The following is a 19,180-nucleotide window of genomic DNA, read 5'->3' on the forward strand; positions in this document are numbered from 1 at the left end:
TTTACACATTAAAGGCTGTGTGTCAAGTTATTTTGAGGGGACAGCATCATTTATAGTGTTATACAAGCTGTACACTCACATTACATTGTAGCAAAGTGTCACTTCTTCAGTGTTGTCACATAAAAAGATATAATAAAATATTTACAAAAATGTAAGGGGTGTACTCACTTTTGTGAGATACTATATGTATTTTTTTTATTTAGCACTTTGCCTGGGGTCAAGCTTTTAAGGCTAGAAGTTTGGTAAACTTAATATACGAGAGATATAACTTCTACCTTCTTACCTTGCAATGGAACAACACCCAATAGACAATTACCCAACACTAAAAACAATGAAAATATCTGTGTCTATTTACTAACCTCTTACATTATCACAATGACAAACAGCACTATTTAACCGAGGTATATATAAGGCAGGGCTCCAGTCATATCATGGGAGAGTTATAGTTTTATATTATGAGAAAGAGGCAAAGTCACAAACACACGACCTACTGTAATAATTCTTTCACATTTTTCTTTTAGGGTCATGGAAGTAGTGTTTTTTCTAGCAGAATAAGTACTGTTTCAGAAATTGCACTGGGATTATGTTATAGAGCCAGTTTAGATACAAATAATGTTTAGGTGAGTTAATCTTTACAAATACATTTAAGAAGTAATTTTATATAGTCAGGAAACACACGCATAGCACTATAGCATCTCCTTTTTAACAGGACCATGATGGATTCTGCAACGCCTTCATTTATGATGATATAATTCTCTGTAAATGTCTTTGGACCCTTTATAACGGCTGGCTGGCCACTTTACTAATCATTTTAATTAGTGCATGCTTTCCTGTTGGTGTATTATAGTGTCAATAATAGTGTCCCACGCTTTGCAGGCGCTTCGGCAGCACTGCCCATTCATTTCAATGGGCCGGGCATTTTGGGAGCGGTGTATACACCACTCCCAAACCGCCCCAAAGATGCTGCTTGCAGGACTTTTTTTTCCCATCGCGCAAGCGCACCACCCCAGTATGAAAGGGTTCTTAGTGTAACTGCAATCAAAACTTTTTTCTTTTTTGTTATTGAGAAAGGAGCCTTTGTTGGGTTTTTATTGCTGTCGGATGCCTCATTTTAAGAATTTCTCTTGCTGTCTCTGACAGAGCTGCCAATCTGACAGGAAATAAGGAACACTCTTCAAAGCTGACAGCCTTCTTTTTCCTAACTTTAAAAAAAAAAAGATTTGCCTTGCTTTTAGATTTCTCCTTCTTTCCTATCTTGGCGACATGTAAACAGGACAGGTTGTGAGGGTATGGTTCCACACAGACCAGTAAAAACCTACAGGGTCTCTAACACATTTCCAATATCCCAAAACTAAGAAAAAAGCATTTTCCCAAGATATACTTTAAGCAAAACAATTCCAACACATTTCCAGGCCATGAATGTCCTTGCACATCAGTGCACACTTTAAAATGAACACACTAACTAATATTGGGAATTTTGCATAGACTTTAATTTATGTACACACACACACATTTAAACTTGGTAAACATACTTTTTATGGAAGTGGAAAAGAAATGGGTTATTCATGTTGCAGATTCAAACCACAACTAGAAAGAGACAGGAAGTGGAATTAAACTGAACCTATTTCAGAAAAAAAATTATATAGTACATCACATAAATCCATTGCTGTACCTGAGGTGCTGGATACACGGGTTTTAAGAAGATCACGTTCTTTCTTCAACTGCACCAAATCTACTTCCAAAGCCTGTTTCTCTTGTTTGCACCTGGCTATATCATCAAGCAAATTTGCCTCCTTTTTCTATGTATGAGCACCACAAAAAGACAGAAACAGAAAATAACTATGTACCAATGTATTTAACAATTATTTTATAAGCACTTTCAGTAAAAACAAACTTATAATGGTTTGATACTAAACCCCAACTCCAGACAAAATGTTTTATTTTACGTTGGACAGATCAGGTAAAGTAGAGGGACACAGACATAAAAAAAAAAAAAATACTTTTAGCATAGTGAGTAAAATTAGATTCCTCCACCCACACAAGTGAGGTGGATGGAGGAATCCTACCCGGCAGGACAGTGTATTCCTGTTGCCGCTGTCAGAATACATTGATCAACAACTGCAGCAACTACTCGACAAAAGTTAGCCAGTGTGCCTGACAGAAGATGTTTAAATGATCGACTTCTGTTAAACATGGAGGACCACACACAGACTGAAATTTGGCTGATCCCTGCTGATTCATTGGGCCTATTCAAATAACTTTGCCATTACTAAAGGTAACAAAGTAGGACATACACTATATAACCAAAAGTATTGGGACACCTGCCTTTTTACACACACTTCAATGGCATCCCAGTCTTAGTCGGTAGGGTTCAACATTGAGTTGGCCCACTCTTTGCAGCTATAACAGCTTCATCTCTTCTGGGAAGACTGTCCACAAGGTTTAGAAGTGTGTCTATGGGAATGTTTGACCATTCTTCCAGAAGTGCATTTGTGAGCTCAGGCGCTGATGTGGACAAGAAGGCCTGGCTCGCAGTCTCCACTCCAATTCATCCCAAAAGTGTTCTATGGGGTTGAGGTCTGGACTCTGTGCAGGCCAGTCAAGTTCCTCCACTCCAAACTCACTCATCCATGTCTTTATGGCCCTTGCTTTGTGCACTAGTCATGTTGGAACAGCAAGGAGCCATCCCCAAACTGTTCCTACAAAGTTCAGAGCATGAAATTGCATGAAATTGTCCAAAATGTCTTGGTATGCTGATGCCTTAAGAGTTCCCTTCACTGGAACTAAGGGGCCAAACCTAACCCCTGAAAAACAACCCCACATCATAATCCCCCCTCCACCAAATGATTTGGACCAGTTCACAAAGCCTTCTGCCCTCTGCCTTGTTGTGTTAAGGTAGGGCTGTGAAGAGGGAGAGCTATAACTGCAATGGGGACTGTGGTTTAATAGGGGGCTGTGATTGCAGGGAGGGCTATAGTACAAGAGGGAGAAAGAATGGTGTGTGTGTGAACTGTGACTGCAAAGGAAGCTGTGATGTAAATAGGGGGAGGAACTGAAGTGGAGCTGTGATGTGGGGTACTGTAATGTGAAAAGGAGAGGGGGGGTGTCTGTGATTGCAAGGGCGCTGTGACGTGAGTAGGGGGTTGTGATTGCAAGAGGGACTGTGTTGCGAAGGTTACAGTGATGTGAAAGGGGGTTGTGATGGGAAGGAGGGGAACGAGGATACTGAAGTAAATGGGGCTGTGATGTAAGGTTTCTGTGATGTGAAGAATCTGACTCTCAGAACAAAAATGAAATTCAGACCTCTGCAGGAAGAACATTTTACTGACCGGACCTGACCTGAATTTTAATTCAGTACCCCTGCTTTAGATCATTGTATTTATTACATTTATTACCATTATTAGATAAGAATTTTCGTTTCATTACCAAAAAAAATAAAAAGGAGTACTAATTGCCTTAAATCTATTTACCTGAAGGTTGCGCAACTCAGCAATCAGCTCTGTAAAGCTCTGGTTACTGGATTCATTCCCAGGTGACGCATACTGATTACTTCTTGTGATGCTATTTATCTTTTCTCTAGGATAGATATATAGACATAGATTTTGTTCATTAAACTGTAGCCAGTGCTTTATATTACAAAAAAAAATGATATATATGGCTACGATATAAATGTAGTTTTAGACTGTATGAAGTACATTGCAAAATTACCATTACAATAAGAACAATAAAATGAAAAGTACCAGAAATCACTTATTTTTTTCTAAACATCAATACATGAAAACATAGTTTAAGATAGGTTTCTGTTTGTTGTGAATTATGTTAACTGTAAGATGTGGAATGGAGATGTAGAAAACCCTATGCAGAATGTATTGGGCAAAGTATTACTCATTATAGGGGTGCATGGAATTAAACCCGACGCTAAATATCCATCCAAATTGTCCTGTGCATTTATGATAGCGTTCCTCTGAATATACTGGAAATGTATGGTCTGAATGATATAAAGGACTCATGTACATGTCCATAATTAATCTACTACTAAAATCTACGCAGGATCTTGCTGGCAGCAAGACCTTCCTTAAAAAACATAATAGTCAGTAATTGCTTGAGTTTACGATGTGTTTAGGTGCCTAAACCTACAGATCTTTTTCCAAAACTCAAATTTCCACACATCACCACAAATGTAGATTTATTTTTCATTTTGATTTCATGAATTCTTACATAGCGCAACTGTGTGCAGAGGCCCATACAATACAGCTGTGTCCAGACCTGTAAAAAAAACTATATGATGTATGGGTCTGAATAAAGCATTTTTTACACTTATGTGCATGAGCTCTAAAATGGTATTTTTAAGAAGCAGTAAATAGTTCTAGTTAAAATAAAAACTGTGGTCAGTTCTGTGAGCTTGGATTAAGGTAGACAGGGTCACAGCCAGGCCTTAGGTTCAGTTTTGACATGCTAGTGAAGTATGGTAATGCAAGAACAGTAAAAAAAAACAAAAAAAAAAACTTTAGTCCCAGATAATTCAGAAAAAGTGTACCATAAGTGTGATAGAGCATTTCAAACACTGTTGCATAACAGAGAATAATCTGAAATTGTCACAAAATTTATAGTCCAGAAAGTCCGGTGTGAAGGAACTTGGGTGGACTGCACAGTGCTCCGAACTTAACCCTGTAGTACTACCTTACAATAAATTGGACTTCAGATTGCCAGTCAGGTCTTCTTGATCATCAGCAGAACTCAACTTTACAAATGCTTTTTGGCTATATGGGCACAGATTCTCCACACACATACACACCTCTTGTGGAATGTCCAACTTCCATTATTGCATACATTTTGGTGCGCATATAAAAAAAAAAAAAAAAACTACCACTACAAACTGAATGAAATGGTCAGAGACCTCTTTACATTTAAAGTGGTTATAAAACCTTACATATACCCAGTAAAGTGACTGGCCTCAGGTAATACACAGAGATGAAACCCATCCTCCTAGATAAGTTGTACCTGTTTAGCTGAAGTCTTCTCTACATCTGTTCAAAATCCAGAATTTATAAAGCTTATCTGATCTGTCAGAAAAAAAGGGTCGGAGAGGGGACTTCACACACTCCAGAGCTCAGTGAGGCGAGCACTCACAGCTGATTGGAGGGAAGGAACACACACCCTTCATACAGCATACAGGACCAGAGCTAATGCTGTCAATCAGCTGGAACTCCCTCCCGTCACCATTTTTCTCTTGGTGTCAGGAAAAAGTGAATCATGCCAATAGCAAAGGAACAAGGCAGCAGACAGAAATGACACTTAGTGCTCTTAATTGGGAAAAGTATACACTATAGAGAGATATGCTTTGTTCATATGTCATGTCTTAGCTTTACAACCACTTTAAAAAGTGATTGCCATATCCATCAGATTCCACAGATTTTCTTTACCTTTAAAGAGAAACTGTAGAAGGGAGGTTTGAGTCCACAATCAGTGCTGTAAACAAAGGAAGTTGGGGACTTTTTTTTTTGGGGGGGGGGGGGGGGGACTAATAGGATCTATGACACTTGTAGCAATCACAGGGATTAAAGATGTATAGGATGGGACAAGGTTTTGGAGAGGTGGGCAACAGCAGATTGGCAGATAGATCTCCAGAGAAAAGGATGAGGATAGTGCAATTGACTCTGGACTATGCGACTTCCACAACAGACACAGGTTATACTACAGAAGACTGATTTGCCTGCAGTTTAAGTCACTGGTCGGAGTACAAGTTGCACATCCTCTGTATTGGGAAATAGGATTTTCCCCATCTAAATTAAATCTGTTGCCTTTGGAAAATAATCTCGTGTCCTGCAAAGGGGTTCATGAGTTCATGTCCCCATGCAGTTTAACAGACGGCCTAGGTAATATTTGCAATGTTTTCTAAATGTATCATTCAGTATTTCAATTTTATTGGCATATGCATGCGAATGTTTTTCCTTTTACCTTAAGGAAATTATATCTGCTTTGAGTGCCTGGTTTTCCTTAAACATATGCTCCTCATTTTCTTTGTTTTTAAGTTGGAGTTCTTTGACGTGTTGATACAGCCTCTCGTTTTCCTATAAACATGCATAGAATATGTAATACAAATTAGAAATGTGTTCAAGTTTGGAAAACAAGGAAATTATTTAGCATCCTTACACATAAAATAATTTTAGCTAGGTGCATCCCCACTTCTAACTTTGGGACCCTACATACTTAACAGTTAAACATCTACTGTATGTGGCACCTACTATAAACAATAATAAATATTCTAAGATTAAAATATGCCTAAAATACCACTATTTAATCACTCCCCTTTCCATTTAAACAGAAAAGATATCTGTCCTTTCACAGAAGTCACTGCACACATTAAGTTGGTGGCTGCATTAATTACAGTGCTCAGTTATCACATAGGGATAAGCGGATTTTGGCAGTTATTATGAGATCTTCTTGTTTATTGCTGGCCTATGTAGATTCCCTTATAAGAAAATAGCTAAATAATAAAAAAAAAAACAAAAAAAACAAAAAAAAACAAACAAACCCTTTTTTTACTTTTGCACACCGCAACATTAGCAAAATCATGCAACATAATAGATGTGTTACAGAACATCATTTTAGGCTGGTTTTCAGTGCAGTAGAGATTACACGGGGAGTGTGTAAACTTCCTGTTTGACTTGGACTTTAGTGAAACATTTATAAATCAGCTCCCTTAAGCACATCATTAAAATCAAATGGTTTCCAAAGAGGAGCACTGACATCAAAACCGTTCCAAAATTGGATCCAATTAGCAAGGCACTCCAGGGACTCCTCTATGTAAATACATTCTTAGTTCTACTTTACGTACTTTGATGTAATGCCCAATCCTACCAATAACTGAAGATTTTCATTCTAGTTTTTAAGAGCCAAGAGACTGCAGTCTGCAACCACATCCACAATATTCTAAATTTGCTAATACATTTAAGTCTCCCCTACCCCCAGACTGACAATGCTGCTGTCTGTGCCTCCTCTGCTCATTCCTCTAGAGTTTTGTCTCACTAATACTCACTGGCATAGCTTGGGGGGCAGACAGGGAAGTCGCCCCTGGTGCAACATTTATAGGGGCGCAGAAATGAGTGTGGGGGGGGGGGATTTGTAAGAACTGGTGAGAGGGTAACCTGCATGATCATGAGTTTCCTCCCATAACAGGTTTTTATTGTCATACTTTCCGGCCGGCCTATAACCTTGATGTAACGGCATTTTGTCGGGGTTATATGCTGGCCGCTCTGCTGTAAGTAAGTTAGGGTGCGCAAATTACTCGCCTTGCCCCGGGTACTGACAGCCCAAGCTACGCCGCTGCTAATACAGGGATGTGTGTTACTGGCAAGATCACCAGGTGAAAATAGAGGGGGAAAAGCCAATGAAAAGAAAACTAATGCAGCCACCACATTTAATGATTGGTAAGCTGCAATAGCATTTTTGGTTTTGAGTTTAATGCCAATTTATTATCAACATGAAGCTTATAGGACTCTGCAAATCTGAAAAATGACATTTCACTATATACTGTAGAATACACTTGTAACAATTTTTTCCTTAAAAGAGAGGTTTTGTTTTTTTTTTTCAGTTTCATACTTACCTAGGTGGATGCAGCATCGTTTTGATGCTGTATCTGTCCCCTGGATCTTCTACACTGAGAACCGAGTGATCGAACATCGCCGATGGCTCGGTTCTCTCAGCTCCCTGAGCAGAGAGCTGCAGACTGTCAATCAGCAGCTCTCCGCTCTGTCCCCCCGCGTTCATTGGAGCGCTGAGCTGCGGAGGGGGTGGGGAGCGGCCGTCTCAGGCTCTCAGTGGCTCGCTGAGAGGCTAAGACGGGCATCAGTCCAGGCACCTGGTGGATCCAGACTTTGTCATGATGATGCGGTGCCTGGACTGATTTCTATGACAGCAGCAGAGAGCGGACTTCAGTCTGCTCTCTGCGAAAACAGGTCACTGGAGTGCAAAACGAATTGCACTCCTGTGACCCATAGGAGAAGCCCAGCCAAAAGAGCTCAGGCTGGACTTCTCCCTTAAAATTTTATTTGCGCTTCCTCTCACTACAACTTACTGCAATATACTGAATTTATATGTATTCCCTACATACAGGTTTTGAGAAAATATGTAGTTTGCTATGGACACAATTTCCAAAGGTAGACAACTTTTTTTGATCAGTAATCAGTTTTTTAAATCTATGCAATGAATACACATATCTTGCATTAAGTCAGAATCTACGTCTAAAGAACACCTCCAAGCAACAAGTGAAAACAATTCAATATAAAATATGTTGGTGTGCTTATCAAACTATCCCCATCTGTTGGAGTGGTGCTTATATATAAAATCCTAAACCATAAAAACACCCTGATATAATCAGTAAAGTGAATAAGTGCAAATAAATATTCAATCAATAAAGTGAATACATGCAAAAAAATGCATAAAAAAACATATACCCTGATATCACAATCAGTAAAGTGAATAGGTGCAAATAAATATAGCAATCAATAAAATAAATGCAAATAGATGCATCAAAAAACAGATAAGGGAACACACATCCCTAGATATATGATGGAAAAATATAGATAGATGGAAAAAAAATAAAAATACAATAAATAGTGTCTGTTTGTGTTAATCCAACTGAGGTCTGAATGTCCAATCAGTTGCCTTTGATGAACTTGCTTGTATTTTAATTCTCACAGATCACAGTTGCATGATGAATTACATTTGAAAGGTGATGATTCACATAAAAATAAAAGAAAAACCATCATTGAAGGAGTCAGTGACGTCTTCGCATAGTGTTCGGCAAACACAGCGATAGCTGTATGAGCGGTGAAGCTGTCTGACCATTATAACGATTCAGCTACTGCAAATATGTGAGTGGATTACATTGTTTGCCCAGTCTTGTAGCATTTCAAAATACTGCACAATGATGGTTTTTCTTTTATTTTTATGTGAATCATCACCTTTCAAATGTAATTCATCATGCAACTGTGATCTGTGAGAATTAAAATACAAGCAAGTTCATCAAAGGCAAGTGACTGGACATTCAAACCTCAGCTGGATTAACACAAACAGACACTATTTATTGTTTTTTTTTTTCCCCATCTACATATATCTAGGGATGTGTGTTCCCTTATCTGTTTTTTGATGCATCTATTTATTTTATTGATTGCTATATTTATTTGCACCTATCCACTTTACTGATTGTGATATCAGGGTATATGTTTTTTTATGCATTTTTTTGCATTTATTCACTTAATTGATTGAATATTTATTTGCACTTATTCACTTTACTGATTATATCAGGGTGTTTTTATGGTTTAGGATTTTATATATAAGCACCACTCCAACAGATGGGGATAAGTTGATAAGCGCACCAACATATTTTATATTGATTTATAGCAACAGGTGTCACAGCACTAATTGGTTGGTTGCAGCTCACACATTTTTTTTTTTTGGTGTTTTGCTATTTTATAGAGAATCCACATCAGCGCTTTAGTTTTCTTTTTTCACAAGTGAAAACAATTAGTGAGCTTCTAATGCATTAAAGTATACTGCTGCTGTGAAAAAACAAAAAAAAAAAAAAAAAAAAAATCAGAAAAGTTTACCCAATTCACTTTCATCCGAGTTCTCTATGGTTCACAGGATGCACAGCACACACCACCTCCCAGTGTCAGTAAGCATGTACTTACACAGGTAGGTGCTAATGTAGAACATCTTTTATTAACATCTCGGCATCTAGTATTACCAATCACAGTCAAAACTTTCAAAGCAGGTTTAAATTTGATTGCAGACGGGGATAAATTTGTTAGTACTGCTATTGTCATTTAAAATTCAGGCTCTGTATGTGAGAAGCAACGTTAAGGGTTTTCCAAAATCACAAGCAGGGGTGTTCCAAAATCACCAGACTGCAAACTGAGTGGACTCGAAGCACCAAACAGGTAGGAGGTGTTTCTTGTACATGTCCAAAGGTTTAAAATCTGTGGTTCAGGTTAGTGTACCTTCAACTATTATATAACCACTTCATTGCTGGTTATACCAATAAATGCATTGATCCGTTTTAAAACCATACCTGCTGATATCCTTTTAGAAGTGTCTCCTGTTCCTCTATTTCCCGTTTTATTATTTGCAGTTTCTCCTCTGTTGCAGGATCATTTTTATCACCCAGTAGGTGACTCCTCCTCTTCATTTTCTCTGCTTCAGCATGCAACTAAAATCAAGTATAGTAAAAAGTCAAAATAAATAAAATACAGCTCTACTTTGAAGCAACTCTCATTTCTGTGTACCAGAAGGAAACCTACTCAATGTTGGTAAAATAACTCTCACAGCAGGTTTTACACACAAGGGAGACGTAGCATGTGACAATTTACAGTGAATTGCAAAACACTTTCTTCACATGACTCTACCATAGAAAAAAAAAAAGCTATGAACTATAGTATACTATATATATATCAGCACATCAGACAAATTAGATAGCTATGTCATTTTTAAGATATACAATTTCTCTTTCTCATAATGGTGAATGCTCCTAAAAAAATCCAGTGGTCCAGTGAGTTTGTTCCTTAAGCAAAAGTTCTAAGCTTTTTTTCAGAGCAACTACATGCCAGTTCAAGAGCTTTCCTCTTCTCAAGGCTCACTAGTAACAAAGTACACACTGACTAACCATTTATGGAAACAAATATGAAATGCATTAGAATCCTCTGTCATCGTAACCATGTAAAAGGGGAAATTCTTTCCATCAACATATTCAATTCATTCAATACATTCAATTTCCTTAAAGGAAAAAAAAAAAAAAAAAAAAAAAAACACATTCAGGAAAGCTGTGCGATAGTAATTAAAAAAAAAAAAGTACGTACAATATGTGAAAGAATAAACATCTGAAAGAAGGCTAAATAAGGAAAAACCTGGTGCACCAGACCAGGACAGATAACACCACTAAAGGGGAAAAAATGTTACCAGAACAAGCCATGGGTCCCAACCAGTTTCATGGAGGAGCAACCAGTCAGCCACCAAAAATACCCTGGGACGTCCCTATGAATTAGAGGGGTGAAGGACAACAAGGCAAACCGTGCCATTGGGCCAAATAAGAAAAAAAAAAAAAAAAAAAAAAAAAAGAGTAAAGGGTCAAGGACTCAACTCAGAGTGCAGTTAAAATAACCTTTCGGCTGAAATCTGCTTCTGTACGGGCCTGGACAACCACACGGTGAATTCAGAGAAAGTGGAGCAACTGACGCTTGAAGCCAGAATACTCAACATACACCCACTAATCTGGTGGGTGAGCACATATGGGTACTGGAAGTATAGATCCTTTTGAGTATAAGCTCTTACAATGAGTTGGCTTATCCACCTGACAGTAGTAGACTCAGAGGCAGGGTGCCCTTTTCAAGATCCTGCTGGCAATATAAAGAGTGGGTCAGATTTCATATAGAGACCGTGGCTTTCAGATTTTGACAGACTGGCAGCTCTAACTATGTCCAAACAATTCAGGGTGATTAAGTTAAGCTAAGCTAAGAAGCAGGGCATAAAGAAGAAAGGTCAAGGTCTTCATTAAAATGGAAGGCTGATACCACCTTAGGGAGAAAGGACACAAAACCACTTTATCTCTGTGAAGAATTAGAAAAGGCTTCTTACAAGAGAGGGCTGCTAACTCAGACATGTCTGACAGACACCATAGTCACCAAGAAAGCCACTTTGCAGGAGTGTTCACCAAGGGGAGTTCAAAGGGTGGTTTCTGCAGGGCAGAGAAAACTACATTCAGATCCCAAGGAAGCACAGGGTGATGTAATAGGGGTCTAATCTGTGAGACACCTTGAATAAAGGTTTTCACAAGCGAGAGTGAAGCCAAAGGTTTTTGGAATAGGAGAGTTAAGGCTGAAACCTGTCCTAAAACAGAACCAAGTCCAGACTGCAGGAAAGCCATAATATGAGGTACCGAGAAGTCTCTGGGGTTGAAATGCTTGTGTTCACACCAGGTGAAAATGATCTCTAGGTAAGGTAGTAGATTTTTCTCAAAGTGGCTTTTCTAGCTTTGAGCAATGTGGGAATGACAAAGTCAGATATACCCCTGGTCCTTCAGGAACCGGGGCTTCAATAGCCATACCAGTAAAGCCAGTGACTGGAGGGTACAGGGGGGCCTTGTCTGGCCTGTTTGGGAGAGGCCAGGGGTAGTCTCCTAGGAGTTTGAGTATGTCTGTGTGCCAGGTTCTTCTGGACCAGTTTGGTGCAATGATAATCACCAAAAATCTGAACTGGGGAGAAAGCATTTATTAGCTTGAATGGGGCCCATGGAAATCGCCAGAGCATCCAATGAAAAAAAGACCGAAAATTTTGTAAAAAAAAAATTTTAAAAAATGCATTTTTCTTTGTTTCAGTTATAAAATTTTGCAAATTAGTAATTTTTCTTCATAAATTGTGGCAAAAATTTATACTGCTACATATCTTTGGTAAAAATAACCCAAATAAGTGCATATTATTTGGTCTTTGTGAAAGTGAGTCTACAAGCTATGGTGCTAATCATTGAAAATTGATCACACCTGATGTACTGAGACCCTAACAAGCCAGGACAGTACAAATACCCCCGCCAAATCACACCTTTTTAGAAAGTAAACAGTCCAAGGTATTTAGTAAGAGGCATGGTGAGTTTTTTGAAGTTGTAATTTTTTCCCACAATTCTTTGCAAAATGAAGATTTTTTTTCCCCACAAAATTGTCATATTAACAGGTTATTTCTCACACACAGCATATGCATACTTGCAATTACACTCCAAAATACATTCTGCTACTCCTCCTGAGTATGGCAATACCACATGTGTGAGACTTTTACACAGCCTAGCCACATACAGAGGCCTAACATTCAGGGAGCACCATCAGGCGTTCTAGGGACATAAATTACACATATAATTTCTAGACTACCTCTTACACTTTTAAAGGTCCTGGAGCACCAGAACAATGGAAACGCCCCAAAAAATTACCCCATTTTGGAAAGTAAACACCCCAACGTAAATTCTATGAGGCATAATGAATCTTTTGAACGTGTAATTTTTTTCCCACAAGTTTTTGGAAAATGTGGAAAGAAAATGAAAATGCATTTTGTTTTTTTACACAAAGTTGTCAATTTATAAGATATTTCTAACACATAGCATGTATATATCAAAAATTACCCCCCCCCGAAATATATTCTGCTACTCCTCCAGAGTATGGCGATACCACACGTGGGAGACTTTTACAAAGCCTGGCCACATACAGAGGCCCAACATCCAGGGAGCACCATCACGTGTTCAAGGGACATGCATTTTAAATCTAATTTGTCTACCTATTACACTTTGTGAGGCACGGATGGGCACCGATGTGGCATGGATGATCACTGATGTGAAACGTATGAGCATGGATGCAGCATGGATGAGCCGGGGATGCAGCATGGATGAGCCGGGGATGGAGCATGGATGAGCCGGGGATGGAGCATGGATGAGCCGGGGATGGAGCATGGATGAGCCGGGGATGGAGCATGGATGAGCCGGGGATGGAGCATGGATGAGCAGGGGATGGGCACAGATCAGCGCTCTGGGCACTTCAGATCCAGCCCACAGCGCTGCTGCACCGCCTCCCTCCGCTCCTCACACGCTGTACCGATTGGTATGAGGAGAGGGGAGGAGCCGAACCGGACATGCTCCTGTTTGTTTACAAGTGATCACTCTGGCATTGGACGGAGTGATCACGTGGTAAAGGGCCACTGTCATTGGCCCTTTACCCCAATCCTACACACACTGGGTCTTGGAAAGCCGACGGTCATGGAGATTCCTGGGTGCGCGATTCTGGGAGGACGTCATATGACGATCTCCCAGAACTATCTGACCGTGCTGTAGCCGTCATTTGGCTATGGCCTGGTCGACAAGTGGTCATACTGACTTACTCCTGCTCTGTGCAGAACAGCCTCAAACCTCCTCTTCTTTGGTCCTGGACAGCACTCCAGGTTCCTCCTCCTTGGCAGGTGCCCCCATAGGAAGCTGCTTCCTATGAGGTCACCCGTGCAGGCTCACTACCGAGCCTTGCTTTCTGCATCTATTGACAGCCAGGGGGACTCGACTAGCCCCCCGCTCCCTTGTCACTGGTTTGATTGACAATAGCGGGAGCCAATGGCTCCTGCTGCCTCAGGAAAGCCAGTGAGACTAGGAAGTGAGGTGAGAGAAGAGCTGCAGCACAAGGCTGGTTTGAATGATGGCAAAGATAAGTAAAAGGTGGGGGGTAGGGAGGTTAGGGGGGATACCAATGCCTAAACATTTTTTCCTTAAGGCAAAGAATGCATTAAGGTAAAAACATATAGGCTTAAGAACCACTTGAAAAAAAAAAAAAAAAGTACACTTTAAAATAGAAATGAACTCAGGAAGCTGTGCCCAAAACAAACAGGCAGAGAGCGCCCCACAGCTGATATTTTCTCTATTATCAACTTACCAAGCCTTGTATTGCATTGTGTTTCTGCGTGGAGGCAGCCATCTTGGTAAAGACAAGGCTTTGCTTCCTTATGTCAGAGCCTCCAGCAAGGAGAACATACAGCAGCACAGTAGTGACATTACTAAATCTTACTCCAAATGTCAATTGCAGAGGCAGTAGTGTTAAATCTTACAATACAGATATAGAACTATGAGGGTGTATGCACCCTCATATACCAGAAAGTACACGGCTATTTTCCCATGAAGAATTTCAGTAAAAAAAAAAAAAAAGTACATTTTCAGGGCAATTACCATTCCTAGAGGTTCCATATAGCATAGAAAATCTTCACTTTTTAAAAAGTCCACTTTAATCTGGATTGTAACTCCTCCCTTTTTTTGGCAATTTATAATGTAGCTAATGTGATTATCGGCTCCTTTTTTTTTTCAGCGATGCCCTGAATACCTATGATATACCTTGTTTCCATGACAAAGAGCGAAGGGAAAACTTGCCAATGAGGACACAGACATCAATAAAAATTGAGATTCTATACCATCTACACGTTATACAAAGCTTTGAAAAAGAAAAAAGAAAATCTGGACTTCTTCATTAAAGAAAACCTGTTCTGAGCGAATGCCCTGGAACAAGTATGTAGATGAGGAGTCTTGACTCTTTCACCTGCCACATGCTTCTTTCAGAGCAATGACTCAGTGTACAGAAGACAGGCATCTGGCAGCCAACATTTTCAAAAGAATGGCAGAAATGCCAGCCTCCATAATTTCTCTCTGCACAGGTTTCCTGGAGCATTTCCACTACCACCTTTGACTAGAAAGTACCTTTGCTTCAAGCATATAATTTTCCTGTTTCAGCTGTTTGATTTCCTCCTCATACTTTGTCTTTATGCTTTGTATCTCTAGTTGAAATACTTCCTTCTTTTGTGAAAATTCTTCCTGAGGGGTTGCAGTATGTCCATGCTCAGCATTTAATTTCTCTTCTACATTCTGAAGCCTCTGAAGTACAGTCAGGTCTCTTTCAATAGAATTTGAATCGTGGGTGGCAGACCTGTTTTCTGAGGTGTTTTCATGAGAACTAATAGGCCCACAGATCTGGAAAATAACAAAATGCTACACAAGTAAGCTGAGTAAACATTCACACATCCTTCGTTGGTGCTTTGTCTAGTAATACTTCATTAAAGCGGAGTTCCAATGTCATTTTTTTTTTTTTTTTAAACAAATCGTACCTTCATATAATTTAAATGTAACACTCACTTCTTTTTTTAAATATATCCCCCGATGTGCGGGTTCGTCTAAAAAAAGTTATATTATATCTTCCTGGCTGTTTTCATCTTGCCTGTGGGCATGTGAAGCCCACAAGCAGACAGTTCCGGGATACGGTGATGCTGAGCTACCAGCATGCACCGTCCGTTACCGCACATGCGCATTACATGCTGTGCGCAGCGCCGTAAACTTTTGACGTTGCCATCACAAAGGGCGGCGCAGTCGAAAGTGCCCACTCCGTTGTGATGGCAACGAAGATACGCCTCCAAGACGTGACTGGCGTCATCGCGCCACTTCTGGTTTCGGAGGATCTTGAGAATTAGCGGCGGCTAGACACACTGACTCCTGGGAATAATGATCCATAGCTCCCAGCAGACAGTGCGCCGCCGGTTATGACGACGATATCCACGGGTGGCTGAGACAGGAAATGCCACAGAAATAAAGGCTAGACAGGTATCCCTTAGGGAAAAAAAAATAAAAATTCCATTTGACAATGTCTGTAATGATAGGAAGCTATTAAGGTGAACTTCCAAAATTGTGTGGCATTCCGCTTTAACTTGTGTATGCATTGTAACTTTGCTCTGACTGACACTACAATGCAATTAATAGCTGTATGTGTATGTGGTTAGAGATCATTTACATACAACTAATGGTAAAGCACTTGTTTTGCATTGTGTGTGGAACTTAAAGCCTCATGTACATAATTACCACAATGCATGTCGGTAAATATAAAGAAATACTGCCAATGTATGACTCTCATCAATTATAAAAATAGACCCTTATGTAAAGCAATTTCTTTAATAGACCCTTATGTAAAGCAATTTTTTTATTTTATTTTTAGAAAAAGAGTGTACATGAGTGTCACATCAGATCAATATTGTTATCCTGCAGGAACTTTAACAAGCAGGATAATAAAACTGTGTATATATTGTGTACAAAGTGCAGATATAGAACAATGGGCAATTTTAAGAAACATTTCAGCAGAAGTGGAGCTACATAACTACCAATCAGATACAATCTTTTTTTTCTAGCATAACGCAATAAGAGATCGGATAACTGTTCCACTTTTGCACCACTTCATTATATCAAAGGAAATGTGTTAGTTTTATAAATCTAAAGATTTACTTTGATGTAAATACTTTAATTTAATTGTCGGACAGATTTACACATACAATGTATGGCATGGTTTAACGCATTGCATATGTTTAACGCAATTGCAATGGGTTGTGTATGTTTGTTGCCACACAATTTGAAAGGCACCCTAGAACACATACACAACCTGCCTGAGCATTATAGAGTATCATGGTGAAGAAAATACAGCAGGTAGGATTACTCCTGCATTGGGGCACATTCAAAATGAATAGTTTTGAGTAGTAGGTTGCAGCAGGCTACAAGGCAGTATAGCGTCAACTGGTCCTCAATGCGTTAAAGAACACAGATTTCAAAAACCTGATACTACTGTATATATAAGTTTTCATTTATATGTACAGGGAGCTGTACGCATTTGCTCATTAAATGATCAGCTTTATCACAATGTTGTTGCCTGACTCTACAGAAAAAAAAATGCACTCTGCGTGCGGCAGATATCAATTAAACAGAAACATAGTATAATACACTGAGCCACTAAAAGCTCCCTAAAGTGGGCAATTTATTTCTTTATTTTAATACAACAAAACCATGGAAGAGCAAGCGTGTAAAATGTGTTTGTCATATCCAAAGTATTTTTAGGTGAATAAACTGCATGAAAGTGGTTGTAAACCCTTACCCTATACCTAGTGAAGTGACTAGCCTCAGGTGATACACAGAGATGAAACAAATTGCCCTACATAAGCTGTACCTTGTTTATCTAAAGCGCTTCAAAGTTTAGAATTTAGACAGCGTTTCTTGGCTCCAGAAGGGGGAGCGGAATCTGATGTCACACAATGCACAGCATAGGGCGGGGAGGGGAGTGGAGTGTAATCTGAGACCTGAGTGGAGAGAATGGACACCCCCACCCCTCCGCTACAAAGTCTCATAGGCAAAAATGCACAGTTGAGGCTGTCAATCACCTGCTGGGACAGGGTGGAATTGCCTGTTGTCGAGAAAACTTTCAGAAGTGACTGATGCAGATAGAGAAAGGAGAGTGCAGACAGAAATCACCCTAAGTGCTATAGATGGAGGAAAGCACACTAGGGTATACTTAGGAAGGGTATACTTTGGTAATTTCAGAGATTTACAACCACTTTAAAGTGGACCTTTACTTAAAATTGCTGGCTATGCTCCTCCGCACCCCTGCCCCTAATGTCCCGTACACACGAGCGGAATTTCTGTCGGAAAAATCTTGGATGGTTTTTCCGACGGAATTCCACTCAAGCTTGGCTTGCATACACATGGTCACACAAAAGTTCTCTGAACTTTTGACCGCCAAGAACGCGGTGAAGTACAACACTACAACGAGCCAAGAAAATGAAGTTCAATGCTTCCGAGCATGGGTTGAATTGTTTCAGAGCATGCGTGTTTTTTTGCGCGTCAGAATTGCATATAGACGAACGGAATTTCTGGTAGGAACTTTTTCCGACAGAAAAATAGAGAACCTGCTCTCAATCTTTTGCTGGCGCAAATTCCGCCAGCAAAAGTCAGATGGAGCATACACACGGTCGGAATATCCGACCAAAAGCTCACATCGGACTTTTGCTGGCAGAATTTCCGCTCGTGTGTATGGGGCATAACACTTGAATTTTTTTTTTTTTTTTTTTTTTACAGGGAGTGTAACCGCTTTATCATTACTCATCTAGGCGAAAAAGATGACACTTGCCTTGCCCCCTTTCCGCCCAGTCTCCTTGGACATATCTCCCTGAACTGTACAAGACTGGATGAACAGTATTAGCAATCCTTTGCTAGGTAAAAAAAAATAGATGTAGTTCAACTATGAATTTAGCTAATTGCCTTGGAGTCTCATCTATTGGTCTGTGTGCAGATTTACCCTTTGAAAGTCAACATGCCTTTGACCACTCTGGTTTTGCAGCTGTGTACTTACCCTTGTGTCTTCTGGAAAACTAACGTCTTCTGCAAACCTTATTGTTCTTGTAGCAGACAATATTCCTAGGACATTAAAAAAAGTGGAAAAAATTATCAACAATTACTGTACAGTGGGATTTGAGAACTCTCTAAACAAATACTTTTGTGTAGCGCTTAACAACTTGCTGACCGGCTCACGTCGGCAAAGTGGCACATTCCCGTGAAACGCCGTATAAGAACGGCGGCTCCTTTAAGAGCCATAGCAGGTGTGCACGCGCCCGCTGCACGACAGGGAACCTGATGCGCGTGGCCGGCAGGCGCGATCGCCGGCCACCCGCGATCTCGGGCATGGGACAAAGTTCTGGCTCTTCCTCTAGTCAGTCCCATCACAGTTAGAAACACACCTAGGGAACACATTTAACCCCTTGATCGCTCCCTAGTGTTAACCCATTCCCTGCCAGTGACATTTAAACTGCAATT

At 39.9% G+C, this 19,180-nt stretch overlaps 1 protein-coding gene across 1 annotated transcript in view; it reads right to left on the reverse strand.

Moving 5' to 3' along the window:
• CEP162 (centrosomal protein 162) overlaps window positions 1–19,180 on the reverse strand; it is a 205,699-nt gene that overhangs the window by 28,022 nt on the left and 158,497 nt on the right. Inside the window, exons 14-19 of the mRNA XM_073626889.1 lie at window positions 18,720–18,784; window positions 15,263–15,532; window positions 10,076–10,213; window positions 5,959–6,071; window positions 3,471–3,576; window positions 1,673–1,799 (exon numbers count right to left, since the gene is read on the reverse strand). Coding sequence (XP_073482990.1) covers window positions 1,673–1,799; window positions 3,471–3,576; window positions 5,959–6,071; window positions 10,076–10,213; window positions 15,263–15,532; window positions 18,720–18,784 — 819 coding nt within the window. The remainder of the gene's footprint in view (window positions 1–1,672; window positions 1,800–3,470; window positions 3,577–5,958; window positions 6,072–10,075; window positions 10,214–15,262; window positions 15,533–18,719; window positions 18,785–19,180) is intronic.

The sequence above is a fragment of the Aquarana catesbeiana genome, linkage group LG04 (assembly GCF_042186555.1).
Source record: "Aquarana catesbeiana isolate 2022-GZ linkage group LG04, ASM4218655v1, whole genome shotgun sequence".
Lineage (NCBI taxonomy): Eukaryota > Metazoa > Chordata > Amphibia > Anura > Ranidae > Aquarana > Aquarana catesbeiana.